Below are 18727 nucleotides of genomic sequence, written 5' to 3' on the forward strand. Positions count from 1 at the left end.
GTTATTATAAGAAGGATAAATGGATAGATGAAATTTTAGGGTAACAAAACAGTCGGTTATTATAAGAAGGATAGATGGCTAGATGAAATTTAAGGGTAACAAAAGAATCAGTTATTATAAGAAGGATGATTGGATAGATGAAATTTTACGGTAACAAAGGATTTGTATATTGTTAAAGGGATTGAATACTATACAATGATTGGTGGATAGGCAGAAGGGTTATGGGTCACATGGAGGTTGATGGAATAGATGAAGGGGATCGGTGGATAGTTATCAAACGAATGATGGATTGGTAGAAAGCATAAACTTATAATTGTTGTGGGATCCTTGGGTATGGAGGATAGATGAATAAGCTGAAGAATAAAAGGAGAAATTAGTGGATAGATAACGGGGAAAGAGCCAGGATAGTCCTTATAGTTAAAGGCTAGTTAAAGATAACTGGATAGGTAAAGATGAGTTGAGGTATCTCCTCGTCCCTCGGGCAGGTGGGAGAGGAGTAGTCATACCCAGGTGAGAGGGAGTACCACACTCACCGACAAATCGCCAAAACTACCGTGTTGTAGTTAGGGGAGGGATGAATCTATGTGCGTGAATATCTATCTGAATATTTCACCGTCATTGTTTGACGGGTTGCATACATTAGTACAAAGAGATTGTTGGATAGCTGGTAATAAAAGTTGGAGTGGGTTTAGGAAGTGAAATAATAAAGGAGTAGGTTTTAAAGGGCCCCGTGGATAGATAGCGGGAGGAAAGTTGATAAAGAATAATAATTAACAAAGGAGTAGGATTAAGAGCGCCATGTGGATGGAAAATAAAGGATAGCTAATAAAGAATAGTAGAGGTCGGCGCTAGCACAAATAGCCAATAAAGAATAGTAAAGGTCGGCGCTAGCAGGAATAGGAAATTAAGAATAGCAGAGGTCGGCGCCAGCAGGAGTAGCCAATAAAAAATAGTAAGGTCGGCGCCAGCAGGAATAGCCAATAAAGAATAGAATAGGCCGGCGCTAGCAGGAGTAGCCAATGAAGAATAGCAGAGGCCAGCGCCAGCAGGAGTAGCCAATGAAGAATAGCAGAGGCCGGGGCCAGCAGGAGTAGCCAATGAAGAATAGCAGAGGCCGGCGCTAGCAGGAGTAGCCAATGAAGAATAGCAGAGGCCGGCGCTAGCAGGAGTAGCCAATGAAGAATAGCAGAGGCCGGCGCTAGCAGGAGTAGCCAATGAAGAATAGCAGAGGCCGGCGCTAGCAGGAGTAGCCAATGAAGAATAGCAGAGGCCGGCGCTAGCAGGAGTAGCCAATGAAGAATAGCAGAGGCCGGCGATAGCAGGAGTAGCCAATGAAGAATAGCAGAGGCCGGCGCTAGCAGGAGTAGCCAATGAAGAATAGCAGAGGCCGGCGCCAGCAGGAGTAGCCAATGAAGAATAGCAGAGGCCGGCGCCAGCAGGAGTAGCCAATAAAGAATAGCAGAGGCCGGGGCCAGCAGGAGTAGCCAATAAAGAATAGCAGAGGCCGGCGCCAGCAGGAGTAGCCAATAAAGAATAGCAGAGGCCGGGGCCAGCAGGAGTAGCCAATAAAGAATAGCAGAGGCCGGCGCCAGCAGGAGTAGCCAATGAAGAATAGCAGAGGCCGGGGCCAGCAGGAGTAGCCAATGAAGAATAGCAGAGGCCGGGGCCAGCAGGAGTAGCCAATGAAGAATAGCAGAGGCCGGGGCCAGCAGGAGTAGCCAATGAAGAATAGCAGAGGCCGGGGCCAGCAGGAGTAGCCAATGAAGAATAGCAGAGGCCGGGGCCAGCAGGAGTAGCCAATGAAGAATAGCAGAGGCCGGGGCCAGCAGGAGTAGCCAATGAAGAATAGCAGAGGCCGGGGCCAGCAGGAGTAGCCAATAAAGAATAGCAGAGGCCGGGGCCAGCAGGAGTAGCCAATAAAGAATAGCAGAGGCCGGGGCCAGCAGGAGTAGCCAATAAAGAATAGCAGAGGCCGGGGCCAGCAGGAGTAGCCAATAAAGAATAGCAGAGGCCGGGGCCAGCAGGAGTAGCCAATAAAGAATAGCAGAGGCCGGGGCCAGCAGGAGTAGCCAATAAAGAATAGCAGAGGCCGGGGCCAGCAGGAGTAGCCAATAAAGAAAAGCAGAGGCCGGCGCCAGCAGGAGTAGCCAATAAAGAATAGCAGAGGTCGGGGCCAGCAGGAGTAGCCAATAAAGAATAGCAGAGGCCGGCGCCAGCAGGAGTAGCCAATAAAGAATAGCAGAGGCCGGCACCAGCAGCAGCAGTAGCCAATAAAGAATAACAGAGGCCGGCGCCAGCAGGAGTAGCCAATAGGAGTAGCCAATAAAGAATAGCAGAGGCCGGCGCCAGCAGGAGTAGCCAATGAAGACTAGCAGAGGCCGGCACCAGCAGGAGTAGCCAATGAAAAATAGCAGAGGCCGGCGCCAGCAGGAGTAGCCAATGAAGACTAGCAGAGGCCGGCGCCAGCAGGAGTAGCCAATAGAGAATAGCAGAGGCCGGCGCCAGCAGGAGTAGCCAATAGAGAATAGCAGAGGCCGGCACCAGCAGGAGTAGCCAATAGAGAATAGCAGAGGCCGGCGCCAGCAGGAGTAGCCAATAGAGAATAGCAGAGGCCGGCGCCAGCAGGAGTAGCCAATAGAGAATAGCAGAGGCCGGCGCCAGCAGGAGTAGCCAATAGAGAATAGCAGAGGCCGGCGCCAGCAGGAGTAGCCAATAAAGAATAGCAGAGGCCGGCGCCAGCAGGAGTAGCCAATAAAGAATAGCAGAGGTCGGCGCCAGCAGGAGTAGCCAATAGGAGTAGCCAATAAAGAATAGCAGAGGCCGGCGCCAGCAGGAGTAGCCAATGAAGACTAGCAGAGGCTGGCGCCAGCAGCAGGAGTAGCTAACGAAGACTAGCAGAGGCCGGCGCCAGCAGCAGCAGTAGCCAACGAAGACTAGCAGAGGCCGGCGCCAGCAGCAGCAGTAGCCAACGAAGACTAGCAGAGGCCGGCGCCAGCAGCAGCAGTAGCCAACAAAGAATAGCAGAGGCCGGCGCCAGCAGCAGCAGTAGCCAACAAAGAATAGCAGAGGCCGGCGCCAGCAGCAGCAGTAGCCAACAAAGAATAGCAGAGGCCGGCGCCAGCAGCAGCAGTAGCCAACAAAGAATAGCAGAGGCCGGCGCCAGCAGCAGCAGTAGCCAACAAAGAATTGCAGAGGCCGGCGCCAGCAGCAGCAGTAGCCAACAAAGAATAGCAGAGGCCGGCGCCAGCAGCAGCAGTAGCCAACAAAGAATTGCAGAGGCCGGCGCCAGCAGCAGCAGTAGCCAACAAAGAATTGCAGAGGCCGGCGCCAGCAGCAGCAGTAGCCAACAAAGAATTGCAGAGGCAGGCGCCAGCAGCAGCAGTAGCCAACAAAGAATAGCAGAGGCCGGCGCCAGCAGCAGCAGTAGCCAACAAAGAATTGCAGAGGCCGGCGCCAGCAGCAGCAGTAGCCAACAAAGAATTGCAGAGGCCGGCGCCAGCAGCAGCAGTAGCCAACAAAGAATTGCAGAGGCCGGCGCCAGCAGCAGCAGTAGCCAACAAAGAATTGCAGAGGCCGGCGCCAGCAGCAGCAGTAGCCAACAAAGAATAGCAGAGGCCGGCGCCAGCAGCAGCAGTAGCCAACAAAGAATTGCAGAGGCCGGCGCCAGCAGCAGCAGTAGCCAACAAAGAATTGCAGAGGCCGGCGCCAGCAGCAGCAGTAGCCAACAAAGAATTGCAGAGGCCGGCGCCAGCAGCAGCAGTAGCCAACAAAGAATTGCAGAGGCCGGCGCCAGCAGCAGCAGTAGCCAACAAAGAATAGCAGTGGCCGGCGCCAGCAGCAGCAGTAGCCAACAAAGAATTGCAGAGGCCGGCGCCAGCAGCAGCAGTAGCCAACAAAGAATAGCAGAGGCCGGCGCCAGCAGCAGCAGTAGCCAACAAAGAATTGCAGAGGCCGGCGCCAGCAGCAGCAGTAGCCAACAAAGAATAGCAGAGGCCGGCGCCAGCAGCAGCAGTAGCCAACAAAGAATTGCAGAGGCCGGCGCCAGCAGCAGCAGTAGCCAACAAAGAATAGCAGAGGCCGGCGCCAGCAGCAGCAGTAGCCAACAAAGAATTGCAGAGGCCGGGGCCAGCAGCAGCAGTAGCCAACAAAGAATAGCAGAGGCCGGCGCCAGCAGCAGCAGTAGCCAACAAAGAATAGCAGAGGCCGGTGCCAGCAGCAGCAGTAGCCAACAAAGAATAGCAGAGGCCGGCGCCAGCAGCAGCAGTAGCCAACAAAGAATTGCAGAGGTCGGCGGCCGGCACTAGCAGGAGTAGCCAATGAAGAATAGCAGAGGTCGGCGCCAGCAGGAGTAGCCAATGAAGAATAGCAGAGGCCGGCGGCAGCAGGAGTAGCCAATGAAGAATAGCAGAGGCCGGCGCCAGCAGGAGTAGCCAATGAAGAATAGCAGAGGCCGGCGCTTGCAGGAGTAGCCAATAAAGAATAGCAGAGGCCGGCGCTAGCAGGAGTAGCCAATAAAGAATAGCTGAGGCCGGCGCTAGCAGGAGAAGCCAATAAAGAATAGCTGAGGCCGGCGCTAGCAGGAGTAGCCAATAAAGAATAGCAGAGGCCGGCGCTAGCAGGAGTAGCCAATAAAGAATAGCAGAGACCGGCGCTAGCAGGAATAGGCGAAAATATAAGCGGGCTGTTGATCTGGTTCACCCTCAAAAAGATGCGTTTCAACGTGTCACGGATGTTAACAGCTACAATAGGGTTTGCGACTTTCACAACGGGAATTTCATTCTATTGTGCTCTGCTTAAATTTACTCTCTCTCTCTCTCTCTCTCTCTCTCTCTCTCTCTCTCTCTCTCTCTCTCTCTCTCTCTCTCTCTCTCTCTCTATATATATATATATATATATATATATATATATATATATAAAGAAAAACTTTACTACAGTCCGAAAATACCTATGACTTTTCTGTATTTGGGTTACTTACTGCAACTGTTTCAATTTACTCTCTCTCTCTCTCTCTCTCTCTCTCTCTCTCTCTCTCTCTCTCTCTGTATATATATATATATATATATATATATATATATATATGTATACATACATATATATATATATATATATATATATATATATATATATATATATATATATATATATATACGTATATATATATATATATGTAAACTTTACTATAGTCTGAATTTACCTGACTTCTGTATTTGGGTTACTTACTGCAACTGTTTCAATTTAATCTCTCTCTCTCTCTCTCTCTCTCTCTCTCTCTCTCTCTCTCTCTCTGTATATATATATATATATATATATATATATATATATATATATATATATATATATATATATATATATATATATATATATATATATATATATATACACACATATATATAAATGTACATATATATAAACTTAACTATAGTCGGAATTTACCTGACTTCTGTATTTGGGTTACTTACTGCAACTGTTTCAATTTAATCTCTCTCTCTCTCTCTCTCTCTCTCTCTCTCTCTCTCTCTCTCTCTAAAAAAAAGGAAAAAAAAAACTTTATTATTGATTAAGCAGTGTAACTGGTCTTCATGTATTGCACATGAATAAATACAACTATAATGATCTGACTATAATGCTTCCTTCCTCTATTGCTTAAGGTACTCAGATTGGTTGTAATACGCTCAAGCCGGTCTTAAGCTTGAATAGTCTAAGGACCATGATGAGAGTTGACACAAAGTTTAGAAATAATACTTCCCCAAAAAATTGGAAACTTGCGACGAGCACTGGCGGTCTGTTGTAAGCGGCAATTATGGTAAGAGTTTAAGCAGTCCAAGTTTTGAAATAAAAGGCTCAATGGAAACTTAAGAAAAAGTTTGGCGGTCTGGGACAAGCGGCAACGGGTTATTGTAAGTTTATTTTTACATAATTTATTAGAACTTTGGCGGTCTGGTGCAAGCGGCAACTGGTTACAGTAAGTTTATTTTTACATAATTTATCAAAACTTTAGCGTTCTGGTGCAAGCGACAACGGGTTATAGTAAGTTTATTTTTACATAATCTATTAGGACTTTGGCGGTCTGGTGCAAGTGGCAACCGGCCAACGGTTCACTGTATACAAGTTTTTCACCCAATTAATAACCAGCACAGTAATTGTATGGTGCCAATTTAGGTTTATACACGCTGGACTCACTTTTACAGTTGCATGGAATAATAGCGAATTATGTCCATAGTTACAATAACATTTAAACAATGGGCTTCAATGCTCCAGTTATGAGGCCTTCACAGCAATATGCTAATGACATGATGGCATTCATGAACGTTCTATACAGTGTGCTAATGTGGTCGATGTTTACAAAACAGGAATGGGAAAGTTCCATTGCAATGGGAGTGACTGACTGCTATTATGTTGGGTCGGTTGGAGTGACAGGTGAACGCCAGACGGGGGTACGAGTCCCGCTCAAACCCATTAGTTTCTTTTGTCCCTGTAACCTCACCATCATTGTGAGCTAACGATGGGGGGTTAGGGGGAGCCTATAAGTCTATCTGGTGAGTCATCAGCAGCGAATACCTGACCCTCCTTGGTTCTCGCTTGGGTGGAGAGGTGTCTTAGGCGCTGATCATGTATATGGTCAATCTCTAGGGCATTGTCCTGCTCGAAAGGGCAATGTCACTGTCCCTTGCCCCTGCCATTCATGAGTGGCCTTTAAACCTGTAAATCATCCATGGAACAACGTAAATGTATTGGCTTTTATACATTTATTCATTCGAAATAACGCCGTTGATACTGTTAATGAACAACGCAGATACGAGAAAAAATTATCGACATTCTAAATGAAAAAGAAAAGTAATTTGGAAAACTGTGAGAAACAGGAAATATAAAGATGAAATGTTTCATTTCTGAAATACGTAACAATATCTATTTGCTGAGATTTATAAAAAATCATAGGATTTTTAATGCACGAGAAATATTAATTGGAGTAATAAAAGGTCAAATAAGGAAAATATTATGCTATTCATAGCCTTCTTCGCGAGAATAAAATGAAAAAGAGAGACACATGAAGTCATATATATATATATATATATATATATATATATATATATATATATATATATATATATATCTTTATATACATATTATTATAAGGAAAGCTACATTCCTAGTTGGAAAAGCAAGATAATATAAGCCCAAGGGTCCCAATAAATAAAATTAGCCCAGTGAGGAAAGGAAACAAGGAAATAAATAAACTACAAGAGAAGTAATACATTAAAAAAATTTTTTTTTGAGGACAGTACCAAAATTAAATTATATCTCTCATATATAAACTATAAAAACTTAAACAAAAAGAAGAGAAATAAGATAAAACAGCGTGCCCGATTGTATTATTAAGCAAGAGAACTCTAACCCAAGACAGTGGAAGGCCATGGTACAGAGGCTATGGCACTACCCAAGACTAGAGAACAATGGTTTAATTTTGAGTGTCCTCCTCCTAGAAGAGCTGCTTACCACAGCTAAAGAGTCTCTTCTACCCTTACCAAGAGGAAAGTAGCCAGTGCACAATTATAGCGCAGTAGTTAACCTCATGAGCGAAGAAGAATTGTTTGGTAATCTCAGCGTTGTCAGATGTATGGGAACAGAGGAGAATGTGGAAAGAATAGGACTTTTTGCCGTATGTGTAGGCAAGGGGAAAATGAGCCGTAACCAGAGACAGGGATCCAATGTTGTACTGTCTGTCCAGTCAAAAGAAAATTATACATACAAAAGATAAATAAAATTATTATCATTATACATATATATATATATATATATATATATATATATATATATACATATATATATATATATATATATATATATATATATATATATATATATATATATACAGGACTAAGCAAATAAAAAAAAATGAAGAATAACTTCACTGACTGAACTGAAAACCAATTATTTAGCACATCCGGCCTCGTACTCACTCCTTCCCTGGAAGATGATCTTCCTCTTTCGTCAAAAAAGACGTCATGACGATTTACTCTGAAGTATCCCGGGCTTAATTAAAAGCTGGAGAAGAATCCCATTAAAAAAAAAAGAAAAAAAAAAGAAAAAAAAAAAGGAATTTTGATGTGACCTTATTCGTAACGTCTCTGTTTGGTGATAGCCAGACATGGGGCAAGCATCAACACTTCTGAAAATTTGTGAGAAATTGGAAGGTTCGACCGTTTTGGTGCTACTCTATCCAAAAGGAATAAAAACTTATATATATATATATATATATATATATATATATATATATATCATGGGTTCGAGTCCAGCTCAAACTCGTTAGTTCATTTGGTGGCTGGAACTTCACCCTCCTTGTGAGCTAAGAATGGGGAGTTTCGTGGAGCCTACAGGTCTACCTGCTGCATAATCAGCAGCCATTACCTGGCCCTCCCTGGTCCTAGCTTAGGCGGAGAGAGAGAGCATGGGCGCTGATCATATGTATATATGGTCAATCTCTAGGGCATTGTCATGCTTGTTGGGGCAATGTCACTGTCCCTTGCCTCTGTCATTTAAGAATGGCATTTAAACCTTTAAACTACGAGAAAAAACTTGCAAGAATTTTAGGTTTTTGCATAATGGTTATATTTAAAGGTTTAAAGGCCGCTCATGAATGGCAGAGGCAAGGGACAATGTCCTAAAGACTGACCATATATACATATGATCAGAACCCAAGCCCCCTCTCCACCCAGGCTAGAACCAGCGAGGACCAGGCAATGGCTGCTGATGACTCAGCGGGTAGACGTATAGGGTCCCCCAAACACACCATCCATAGCTCGCAAGGACGGTAATGTTGCAGACACAACAAGAAACTATCGAGCTTGAGCGGGTCTCGAACTCAAGTCAACCAGATCGTCAAGATATTTCTGTTATTCTCCCCAGATACTGGAGAGTAAGTCACTTGAAATTAGCTTAATTCCACAACAGTTGACTGTCTGCTAGATACATGATGTACCACTTAGTAAGGAAACTTATTACAATCATTCTTTTACTGCTGAGTCATGGATGAAACCTCCTGTGCACCAAAGTTTCAGAATATTAGAGGATTGATGAACTTACACAAAGCTCTCTCTCTCTCTCTCTCTCTCTCTCTCTCTCTCTCTCTCTCTCTCTCTCTCTCTCTCTCTCTCTCTCAATTTGATCATCTTTATTACTCTCTAAACTTCGAACTGTATTATATATATATATATATATATATATATATATATATATATATATATATATGTGTGTGTGTGTGTGTGTGTAAGAGTATCTCTGTCTCTCCCTGTATTTATAGTATGTACATATACACAAATATCTATATATAAATAGGTTTTTTCCTTATTATCATATATCTATTTCTAGTTGAGCAGCCTGGCATGCTTTTAGAAATTGCTATTTGTCTGAATGGAATACAATCAGAAACAATAACAACAACAACAAAAAAACAGCAACAATAATGTTAATAATAATGTTAATAATAATAATGATAATAATAATAATAATAATAATAATGATAATAATAATAATAATAATAATAATAATGATTTCATACATCTGCGAAATGATTTCGCAACTGATGCCAAGGTGAGAAATGGAATAAAGCTGAAGGAAAATGACATTTAAAAAAGATGGTTCCTATTCCGACACACACGATGAATATCCGAATATGATTATTATATTTCATTACTCTGGAAGGTGTCCTCGAGTCCTTCTCCCCTCATGGCTGACGGTGGAAATGAACGACCAGAGAGAGAGAGAGAGAGAGAGAGAGAGAGAGAGAGAGAGAACTCTTTCGCTTGAGTAATGAGGGAAGAGGAAGAGAAGGAGGAGGATGACGAGTAGGAGGGATTGGAGGAAGAGGAGGGACTGGACGAGGAAGAGGAGGAGGAGGATGATGATGAGGAGGAGGAGGAGGATGATGATGATGAGGAGGAGGGATTGGACAAGGAAGAGGAGGAGGAGGATGAGGATGAGGAGGAGGAGGGATTGGACGAGGAAGAGGAGGAGGATGATGAGGAAGAGGAGGGATTTGAGGAAGAGGATGAAGGATGATGATGATGAGAAGGAGGGATTGGAAGAGGAAGAGGAGGATGATGATGATGAGGAGGAATTGGAGTGATTGGAGAAGGAGGAGAAATTGGAGGAAGAGGAGGGATTGGAAAAGGAGATGGAATTGGAGGAAGAGGAGAAGGAGGAAGACGATGAAGAGGAGGGATTTGAGGAAGAGGATGAAGGATGATGATGAGGAGGAGGAGGGATTGGAGAAGGAGGAGGGATTGGAATAAGAAGAGGAGGAGGAATTGGAGGAAGAGGAGGTATTGGAGAAGTAGGAGGAATTGGAGGAAGAGGAGGTATTGGAGAAGTAGGAGGAATTGGAGGAAGAGGAGGTATTGGAGAAGTAGGAGGAATTGGAGGAAGAGGAGGGATTGGAGAAGAAGGAGGAGGAGGGATTGGAAGGGGAAGAGGAGGATGATGATGATGAGGAGGAGGAGGAGGAGGAAGGATTGGAGAAGGAGGAGGAATTGGAGGAAGAGGAGGGATTGGAGAAGGAGAAGAAATTGAGGAAGAGGAGTGATTGGAAAAGGAGAAGGAATTGGAGGAAGAGGAGGGATTGGACGAGGAAGAGGAGGAGGATGAATATGAAGAGGAGGGATTTGAGGAAGAGGATGAAGGATGATGATGAGGAGGAGGGAGGATTGGAGAGGAAGGAGGGATTGGAAGAGGAAGAGGAGGAGGGATTGGAGAAGGAGGAAGAATTGGAGGAAGAGGAGGGATTGGAGAAGTAGGAGGAATTGGAGGAAGAGGAGAGATTGGAGAAGAAGGAGGAGGAGGGATTGGAAGGGGAAGAGGAGGAGGATGATGATGAGGAGTAAGAGGAGAGATTGGAAGAGGAAGAGGAGGATGATGATGAGGAGGAAGAGGAGAGATTGGAAGAGGAAGAGAAGAAGGATGATGAGGAGGAAGAGGAGGGATTGGAAGAGGAAGAGGTGGAGGATTATGATGATGATGAGAAGAATGGAGAAGAAGGAGTAGGAGGGATTGGAAAAGGAGGAGGACGAAGAAAGAGGAGGAAGATGAAAAATTGCAGGAAGATGAGGAGGAAGAGGAAGTTAAGGAATAATGGGATGGGAGGGAAAGTACGGAGAAGGATAAGAAAGATGAGACGAAAGAGCATGAAGAAGAAGAGGAAGAAACGAGGAGAAAGAGAAGATAGCAATGTATAAATGGCAATAGAATGATGGAAAATTAAGAAAGAAAAAGGGGGGAAAGGAGGAGAGGAGGTGAAGAACATAGAAAAAATTAGACAAATAAAAATGAGAAAGATAAGGAGTGAACAAAAGAATTAAGAATATGAAAAAAAAAAATATTTCGTGGGTTGATAAATGAGACGGTTTTCGCTTCATCAATCCAAGATGTATGAGATTTTAGGGCCTAATTTACCCCTCTCTCTCTCTCTCTCTCTCTCTCTCTCTCTCTCTCTCTCTCTCTCTCTCTCTCTCCTTGATCTTGGTTAACTACTTACCCTGTAAAATACCGAATACATCTACTTAAAATTTTTCTTACAATTTCTGTTATGAAGTGAAAATATGGCAAATAAGACAGGAAGGTCTGCCCCTTACGTTTTTTTACCAACATCCCTTTTCAATCGAACGACGGAGTCTACATAAACTAACTTAGACACAAGCAAAACTTTACAATGAAATTTTATATATCAAAATGTCAGTCTTCAGGCCAGATATAAGAGGAGAAATAAACCTGTGAAATAAAGAAATCACGTGTTGCTGAAAAATGGCCAAAGGCGTTGGTAGTAGGTTGAGATACTGCCACTAGAGAGTTATTGGATCCTTTGACTGGCCAGGCAATACTACATTGGATCCCTCTCTCAGGTTACGGCTCATTTTTTCTTTGTCTACACATACACCGAATGGTCTGGTCTGTTCTTTTCCCATTCCCCTCTGTCCTCATACACCTGACAACACTAAGATTACCGAACAGTACTACTTCAATCAAGGGGTTAAGTACTGCAATGTAGTTTTTCAGTGACTACTTTCCTCTTGGTAAGGGTAGAAGAGACTCTAGTTATGGTAAGCAGCTCTTCTAGGAGAAGGACACTCCAAAATCAAACCATTGTTCTCTTGTCTTGGGTAGTGCCATAGCCTCTGTACCATGGCCTTCCACTGTCTTGAATTAGAGTTCTTTTGCTTGAGGGTTAACTTGGGTACGCTCTTTCTATCTTGTTTTCATAGTTTATATATGATAGATCTAATTTAATTTTGTTAATTATCTTAAAATGTTTTATTTTTATTGCTATTACTTCTCTTGCAGTTTATATATTTCCTTGTTTCCTTCCCTCACTGGGCTATTTTTACCTGTTGGATCCCCTGGGCTTATAGCATCCAGCTTTTCCAACTAGAGTTGTAGCTAAGCAAATAATAATAATAATAATAATAATAATAATAATAATAATAATAATAATAATAACAGGTCATTAGGTCAAAAGTAAGCACAAAGGGCAATGCAGTTAACGATACTTAAAGAGGACAAGATTTTATAACACAAAAATATAAAAATATATATTTGTAAACATAGTGAAAGCGCAAAAGAGACGATAGGGGAAAAAAATTCGAACAATCAACAAGCAGAAACACATAAGTAAATTCGCGACCATTTGAAGGTAATTTAGGGTAAGTATAAAGTACGTCGTTTTCTCTTTTTCCAAGTAACCGACCTAGTAACTATTTCAAGACTTCCTTTGACAGGTAGAATGAAACCAGTCATCATCATCTTCGCCACCACTCAAGACCTATTTAGGGGAAACAGAGCGGAACTACGTAGGTCCCACATTCAAGGGTTTCTATAAAAAGAGAAAGTCATTTAGTAAGGGAACTAATTCATTGTAGACTATCGTGGATTTCTTTTCGTTTACTGAATTTCGAAAATGAATAATATGGCCCCTCTTCGTTATTGTATCTTTTCTTGCTTTAGATGGAAAATGAATAATATGGCCCCTCTTCGTTATTGTATCTTTTCTTGCTTTAGATGGAAAATGAATAATATGACCCCTCTTCGTTATTACTTTTTTTTCTTTTTTTTTTTATTTCGAAAATGAATAATATGGCTCCTATCTGCAATTGTGTTTTTTATAGCTTTTTTTTCGAAAAGGAAAAATATGGCCCATATTTTTGTTTTTGCTTAATTTCGAAAATAAAGATATGTTCCTATTTGCTATTGTTTCTTTGTTTTTGCTTAATTTCGAAAAGGAATAATTAGGCCCCTCTTCATTATTGAAGAATTTTTTTTGCTTAATTCCAGAAAAAATATGGCCCCTATTTGCCACTGTGTGTTTTTTTTTTTTTTGGCTCAAGTTCAATAAAATGAATAATATGACCCCTATTTGCTATATTTAATCACGTTCGCAAATGAATAATATGGTCCCTCTTCGTTATTGTTTACTTTGCTCAAGTTCGAAAATGAATATGGCCCCTCTCCGTTATAGAATAAATACAACTTTTCTCTGCATCAGAAATAGCAAGATGCAATGAAGTAATTTAGGGCAGTGAGAACAGCGTTCCTTACGCAAGAGTCATCGCTCAGATATGCGAGAGAACACCATGTGAAATGGACTGTATTACACGCTCACATGCGAAAAAGGATTTACGTACTCAAGACGTATCAGGGTATCTCTCTCTCTCTCTCTCTCTCTCTCTCTCTCTCTCTCTCTCTATATATATATATATATATATATATATATATATACATTGTACCCGGAATAAGTGTGTATCAAAATGCACGAAAGCGCTAGATACTGAAATATTTCATTATTTGATACTGGCTTTTGATGTATATTACGTCATGTGATCCTTGTTAGAGTAAAGTGCAAATGTATATATATATATATATATATATATATATATATATATATATATATATATTCATATATATTTATATTTATATATATATACAGTATATATATATAAAAACATGTAAATTTTTAAATATATAGCCGTCATCTTTGACGGGCCGCGTACACTAGTTAATAATAAAAGCGTTTTGAGAATATGTTGGAATTGCTCTCTCTTTCTCAAGTTATTTTTGAACGAGAGCCGCTCTCAATAATGAAATCCGTCTGTGTGTCTTTCGGATTCTCATTTTTAATACAATTCAGTGTCATGCGCAAAAGAGATCATCCTGTGAATTTCATGCCAACATTTTCGAATGTAGCTGAACTTACTTTCTATCTTTTCGTATACTTTCGCACAAAAACTCAATCTAAATAAACATACAAAGTCTGTCTGTCTGCCGGGCTCATTTTCAAGTGCGTATTGGAATGTTTTAAAATGATAAATTAAATTTCAAATGTTACATTGTGAAGTTATTTTTTAATTCCATTTTTTTATCTCTAATTATCAATTGTTTATTAGGAATCATTCTCTCTCTCTCTCTCTCTCTCTCTCTCTCTCTCTCTCTCTCTTTTCTATATCTCTTTCTCTCTCTCTATCTCTCTCACACTTTCTCTCTCACTCTCTCTCTAATTCTCTTTCTCTCTTTCTCTCTAACTCTCTCTCTCTCTCTCTATCCCTCTCACACTTTCTCTCTCACACTTTCTCTCTCACTCTCTCTCTCTCTCTCTCTCTCTCTCTCTCTCTCTCTCTCTCCAGCCCGGATGCAAGAGGACTCGTCCGAATGCGAATTCTCAGAAGCAGTGACATTATCGAGGTCAATCCTCGTGGTACAACAGGAGGACCCTTCATTAAAGCCTCTACTAATAATCATTTGCATAACGTCATGAAAACCAGGAGAGAGAGAGAGAGAGAGAGAGAGAGAGAGAGAGAGAGAGAGAGAGCCCTTGTTTGCCTGATGGCAAGCAGAAGGTCTGGTACCTTTAATATAACACTATAGCTGGGCTGTGGAGCTGTGTAAATACTGTAGACCACAAACGTATGTACATACATGTTTATGCGAATGGGCACTTACATTTAAAGTCATGTGATATTAGATAATCTAGTTGTGATTAGATATATGTGTATATTTACATATACATATATATATATATATATATATACATATATATATATGTGTGTATATATATATTTATGTATATATATATATATATATATATATGTTTGTGTGTGGGTGTGTGTATATATATATATTCATATGCAAATATATGTATACTCTATATTTATATATAAACCAATAAATAAATATATATGTATAAATACATACACGTTTATATACGCATACACACAAATATATACTGTATATACACATATGAATATATATATATATATATATATATATAAACACTTCATATAATGATCAAATTAATACCAATTATCATCAATACTAAATACGTAAACATAGTGAAGGAAATCGAAATCAAGATGAGTTGAACTTTCAAAATAACAGTAAATACGTATAACAAGAAGAAGAAGAAGAGAAGAGAGAGAGAGAGAGAGAGAGAGAGAGAGAGAGAGAGAGAGACTGCGTTAATGGGAAGTAAATAAATGATGAGACGCATTACGGCCGGAGGAAGATAATGAAAGAATAGGGCGGGGAAAGACAAAAAAAAGAAAAAAAAAAAAAAAGACCAGAAGAGAATAGCAGAAAGGAGATAATAAGTAGGAGAAAGAGAAGAGCAAAAGCGTCTCTTATTGTTGTCGGTAATTCAGTTAGGAAGAGAAATAGAATAAAAGTAAATTGGCTCTTAGCTCAAGCCCATGAAGATGGACAGCTACCCTTTATCAAGCAATCAGCATCACTCAAATTGGAACATTGGTGTGTGTGGGAAGGGGGGGGGGGGTTTTAGAGGAGGGGGGAGGGAAGTCTAAAAGCGTTTAGGCATTTGGTCTAATTTCTATCTATTTCTCTCTTAAGAGAGATGATACGCATGAGATGATTGGAGAAATTTTAAGTCTCTTCTGCTCAGCTTATTTTATTTTGCGTTTCTGATATTTCCTTCCTCCATCATTTCATTTATTATTAAACTTTTCCTTTATACCATTTTGGTCTTCAACCTTTGCAAGTTCTTGGTCACTGATCTCTTAAGCCCACCAACTTTATCATTACTATCTAAGCTACAACCCTAGTTGGAAAAGCATGATCCTATAAACCCATGGGTTCTAACAGAGAAAATATCCCATTGAGGAAGGGAAATAAGAAACAGAATAATGTGCCTGAGTTTACCCTCAAAGCAAGAGAACTCTAAACCACGACAGTGAACGACCATGGTATAGAGGCTATGGCACTTTCCAAGACTAGGAAACAATGGTTTGATTTTGGAGTGTTCCTCTCCTAGAAAAACTGCTTACCATAGGTAAGGAGTCTCTTCTATTCTTACCAAGAGGAAAGTAGCCACTGAACAATTACAGTGTAGCAGTTAACCCATTGAGCAAAGAAGTATTGTTTGGTAATTTCAATGTTGTCAGTTGTATGACTATTTGGTAGCCTATATGTGTCGGTAAAGGAAAAATAGGCCATAACCAGAGATAGGGATCAAATGTCGTACCATCTGTCCAGTCAAAGGACCCAATAACTCTCTAGCAGTAATATCTCAACGGGTGGCTGGAGGCCAGCCTACTACCTAGTATGACCTATCATATGGAGTTAGCAATTGTCATCGGCATCCAGTTATTATGAATTTGGAGTTGACAAGTTTTGGATACCCCTTTAGTATTAGTGACTTGGGATACATCTTGACTTTAAGAGTGTCCTTCTCCTAGGAGATCTGCTTATCATGGCTAAAAAGTCTCTTTTTAGATGAAACCTCAAAAATGGAAAAATAAAAATATAGAACGAGCAAGATGAAAATATAGGAAAATTGCATGAAAACATCACAACCTTTTACATGAATAGATGATAGATGAAATTTCAAATGTTACATTGAGAAGTTATTTTTCAATATCTTTTTTTTTCTATCTCAAATTATTGATTGTTTATTACCAATCATTCTCTCTCTCTCTCTCTCTCTCTCTCTCTCTCTCTCTCTCTTTTACTGCCACAACGAATGTCTCCACTGGAAAACAGAATAACAATCCTTCCAGAGGTCGTCGTCCCTGGGTTGCTCTGTATCGAGGAACGATGCATCTGTGCAAAGAAACTGCACAACAACAGCTGCTTTTTCTGCGTAGATGAAACGATCAACATCACTCCGTCTATCTAGCTCTCATCAAGGATTTTTATCATTTTCCTCACTTGATAAAAAAACAGGATACAATTTTCACCTTAGCTGAAATTATTACCACTTCTTCTTAGCTCAGTTTTAAAGTTTATTTTTAAGATTTCAAAGGTTTCTCATGAGCGGCAGAGGCAAGGGATAGGACAATGTCCTATAATCAATTTTTTTTTTAATGAGGCGCATTTACACTGACTTGCAGCGGTGCCCTTTTAGCTCGGAAAAGTTTCCTGCTATCTGATTGGTTAGAATTATCTTTTCCAACCAATCAGCGATCAGGAAACTTTTCCGAGCTAAAAGGGCACCCCTGCGAGTCGATGCAAATCTGCCTCAGTAAAAAGAATTGACTATAGTGACCGACCATATAAGCACATGATTAGTTTCTAAGCACTATCTCCACCCAAGGTAGGACCAGGGAGGGCTAAACAAATGTCAGCCGATGACTCTGAAGAATTGTACCCTATCACACCATTACTTCAAGGCGAGTAACCAATCAGAGGTGGTTGGTGGGGCTAGAAATAGAAACTCAGTAAGGGTGTGTTTGGGCGCGCTTTTCAGAGCGAGGTGTACCATGAATTCCTGTGTCCAGCTGTACATACTATGGCTGACGACGACACGACCTAAGTCTGATATAAGTCTTTTTATAGTTTATATATGAAATATCTGTTTTAATGTTATTGATTTTAAAATCTTTTATCTTAATTATTCATTATTTCTTATATCGTTTATTTATTTCTTGATTTCCTTTCCTCACTGGGCTATTTTTTCCCTGTTGGAGCCCTTGGCTTTAAAGCATCTTGCTTTTCCAACTAGTGTTATAGCTTAGCTAATAATAATAATAATAATAATAATAATAATAATAATAATGATAATTTATATATGAAATATCTGTTTTAATGTTATTGTTTTTAAAATCTTTTATCTTAATTATTCATTACTTCTTATATCGTTTATTCATTTTTTTTATTTCCTTTCCTGACTGGGCTATTTTTTCCTGTTGGAGCCCTTAGGCTTAAAGCAGCTTGCTTTTCCTACTAGGGCTGTAGCTTAGCTAGTAATAATAATAATAATAATAATAATAATAATAATAATAATATCTATAATAATAATAATAATAATAATAATAATAATAATAATAATAATAATCCGTCATAGCTTCGTTATGGATGCACGTCCAGAAGCAATCCAACCTTGGCCTTCAGCCTCTTGACTACCAAGTCAGTCGGTCTCATGATAAATGAAAGTTACCTGCGCGATTCCAGGTGACGTCAACTTGCCTGCCTATCGTATTCAGGAACATGCATGACAAGCGAGCACGCGAGCACGCAAGCAAATATAGAGGGAAAGTGCTTTTATTGTAAAATGAAGATTTTGAATGTTTTTACCTCACTGAGGTTCAAAATCCACTCTTGTTATTTACGCCCCCCCCCCCCCCCCCCTCTCTCTCTCTCTCTCTCTCTCTCTCTCTCTCTCTCTCTCTCTCTCTCTCTCTCTCTCAAGCAAAATACTCGCATTTTTATGACATAATTTCTTCTTTTTAGCCGAAAT

General features: G+C 40.8%; 1 protein-coding gene across 1 annotated transcript; it reads left to right on the forward strand.

Moving 5' to 3' along the window:
• Positions 1-230: 230 nt before the first annotated feature.
• LOC137622711 (uncharacterized) lies at positions 231-4304 on the forward strand. The gene is made up of 2 exons (XM_068353304.1): positions 231-292; positions 2915-4304. Exons 1-2 carry the CDS (start codon positions 231-233, stop codon positions 4302-4304), a joined length of 1452 nt encoding a protein of 483 aa, XP_068209405.1.
• Positions 4305-18727: the final 14423 nt, after the last annotated feature.

This window comes from Palaemon carinicauda, chromosome 29 (assembly GCF_036898095.1).
Source record: "Palaemon carinicauda isolate YSFRI2023 chromosome 29, ASM3689809v2, whole genome shotgun sequence".
In the NCBI taxonomy this organism is placed as follows: domain Eukaryota; kingdom Metazoa; phylum Arthropoda; class Malacostraca; order Decapoda; family Palaemonidae; genus Palaemon; species Palaemon carinicauda.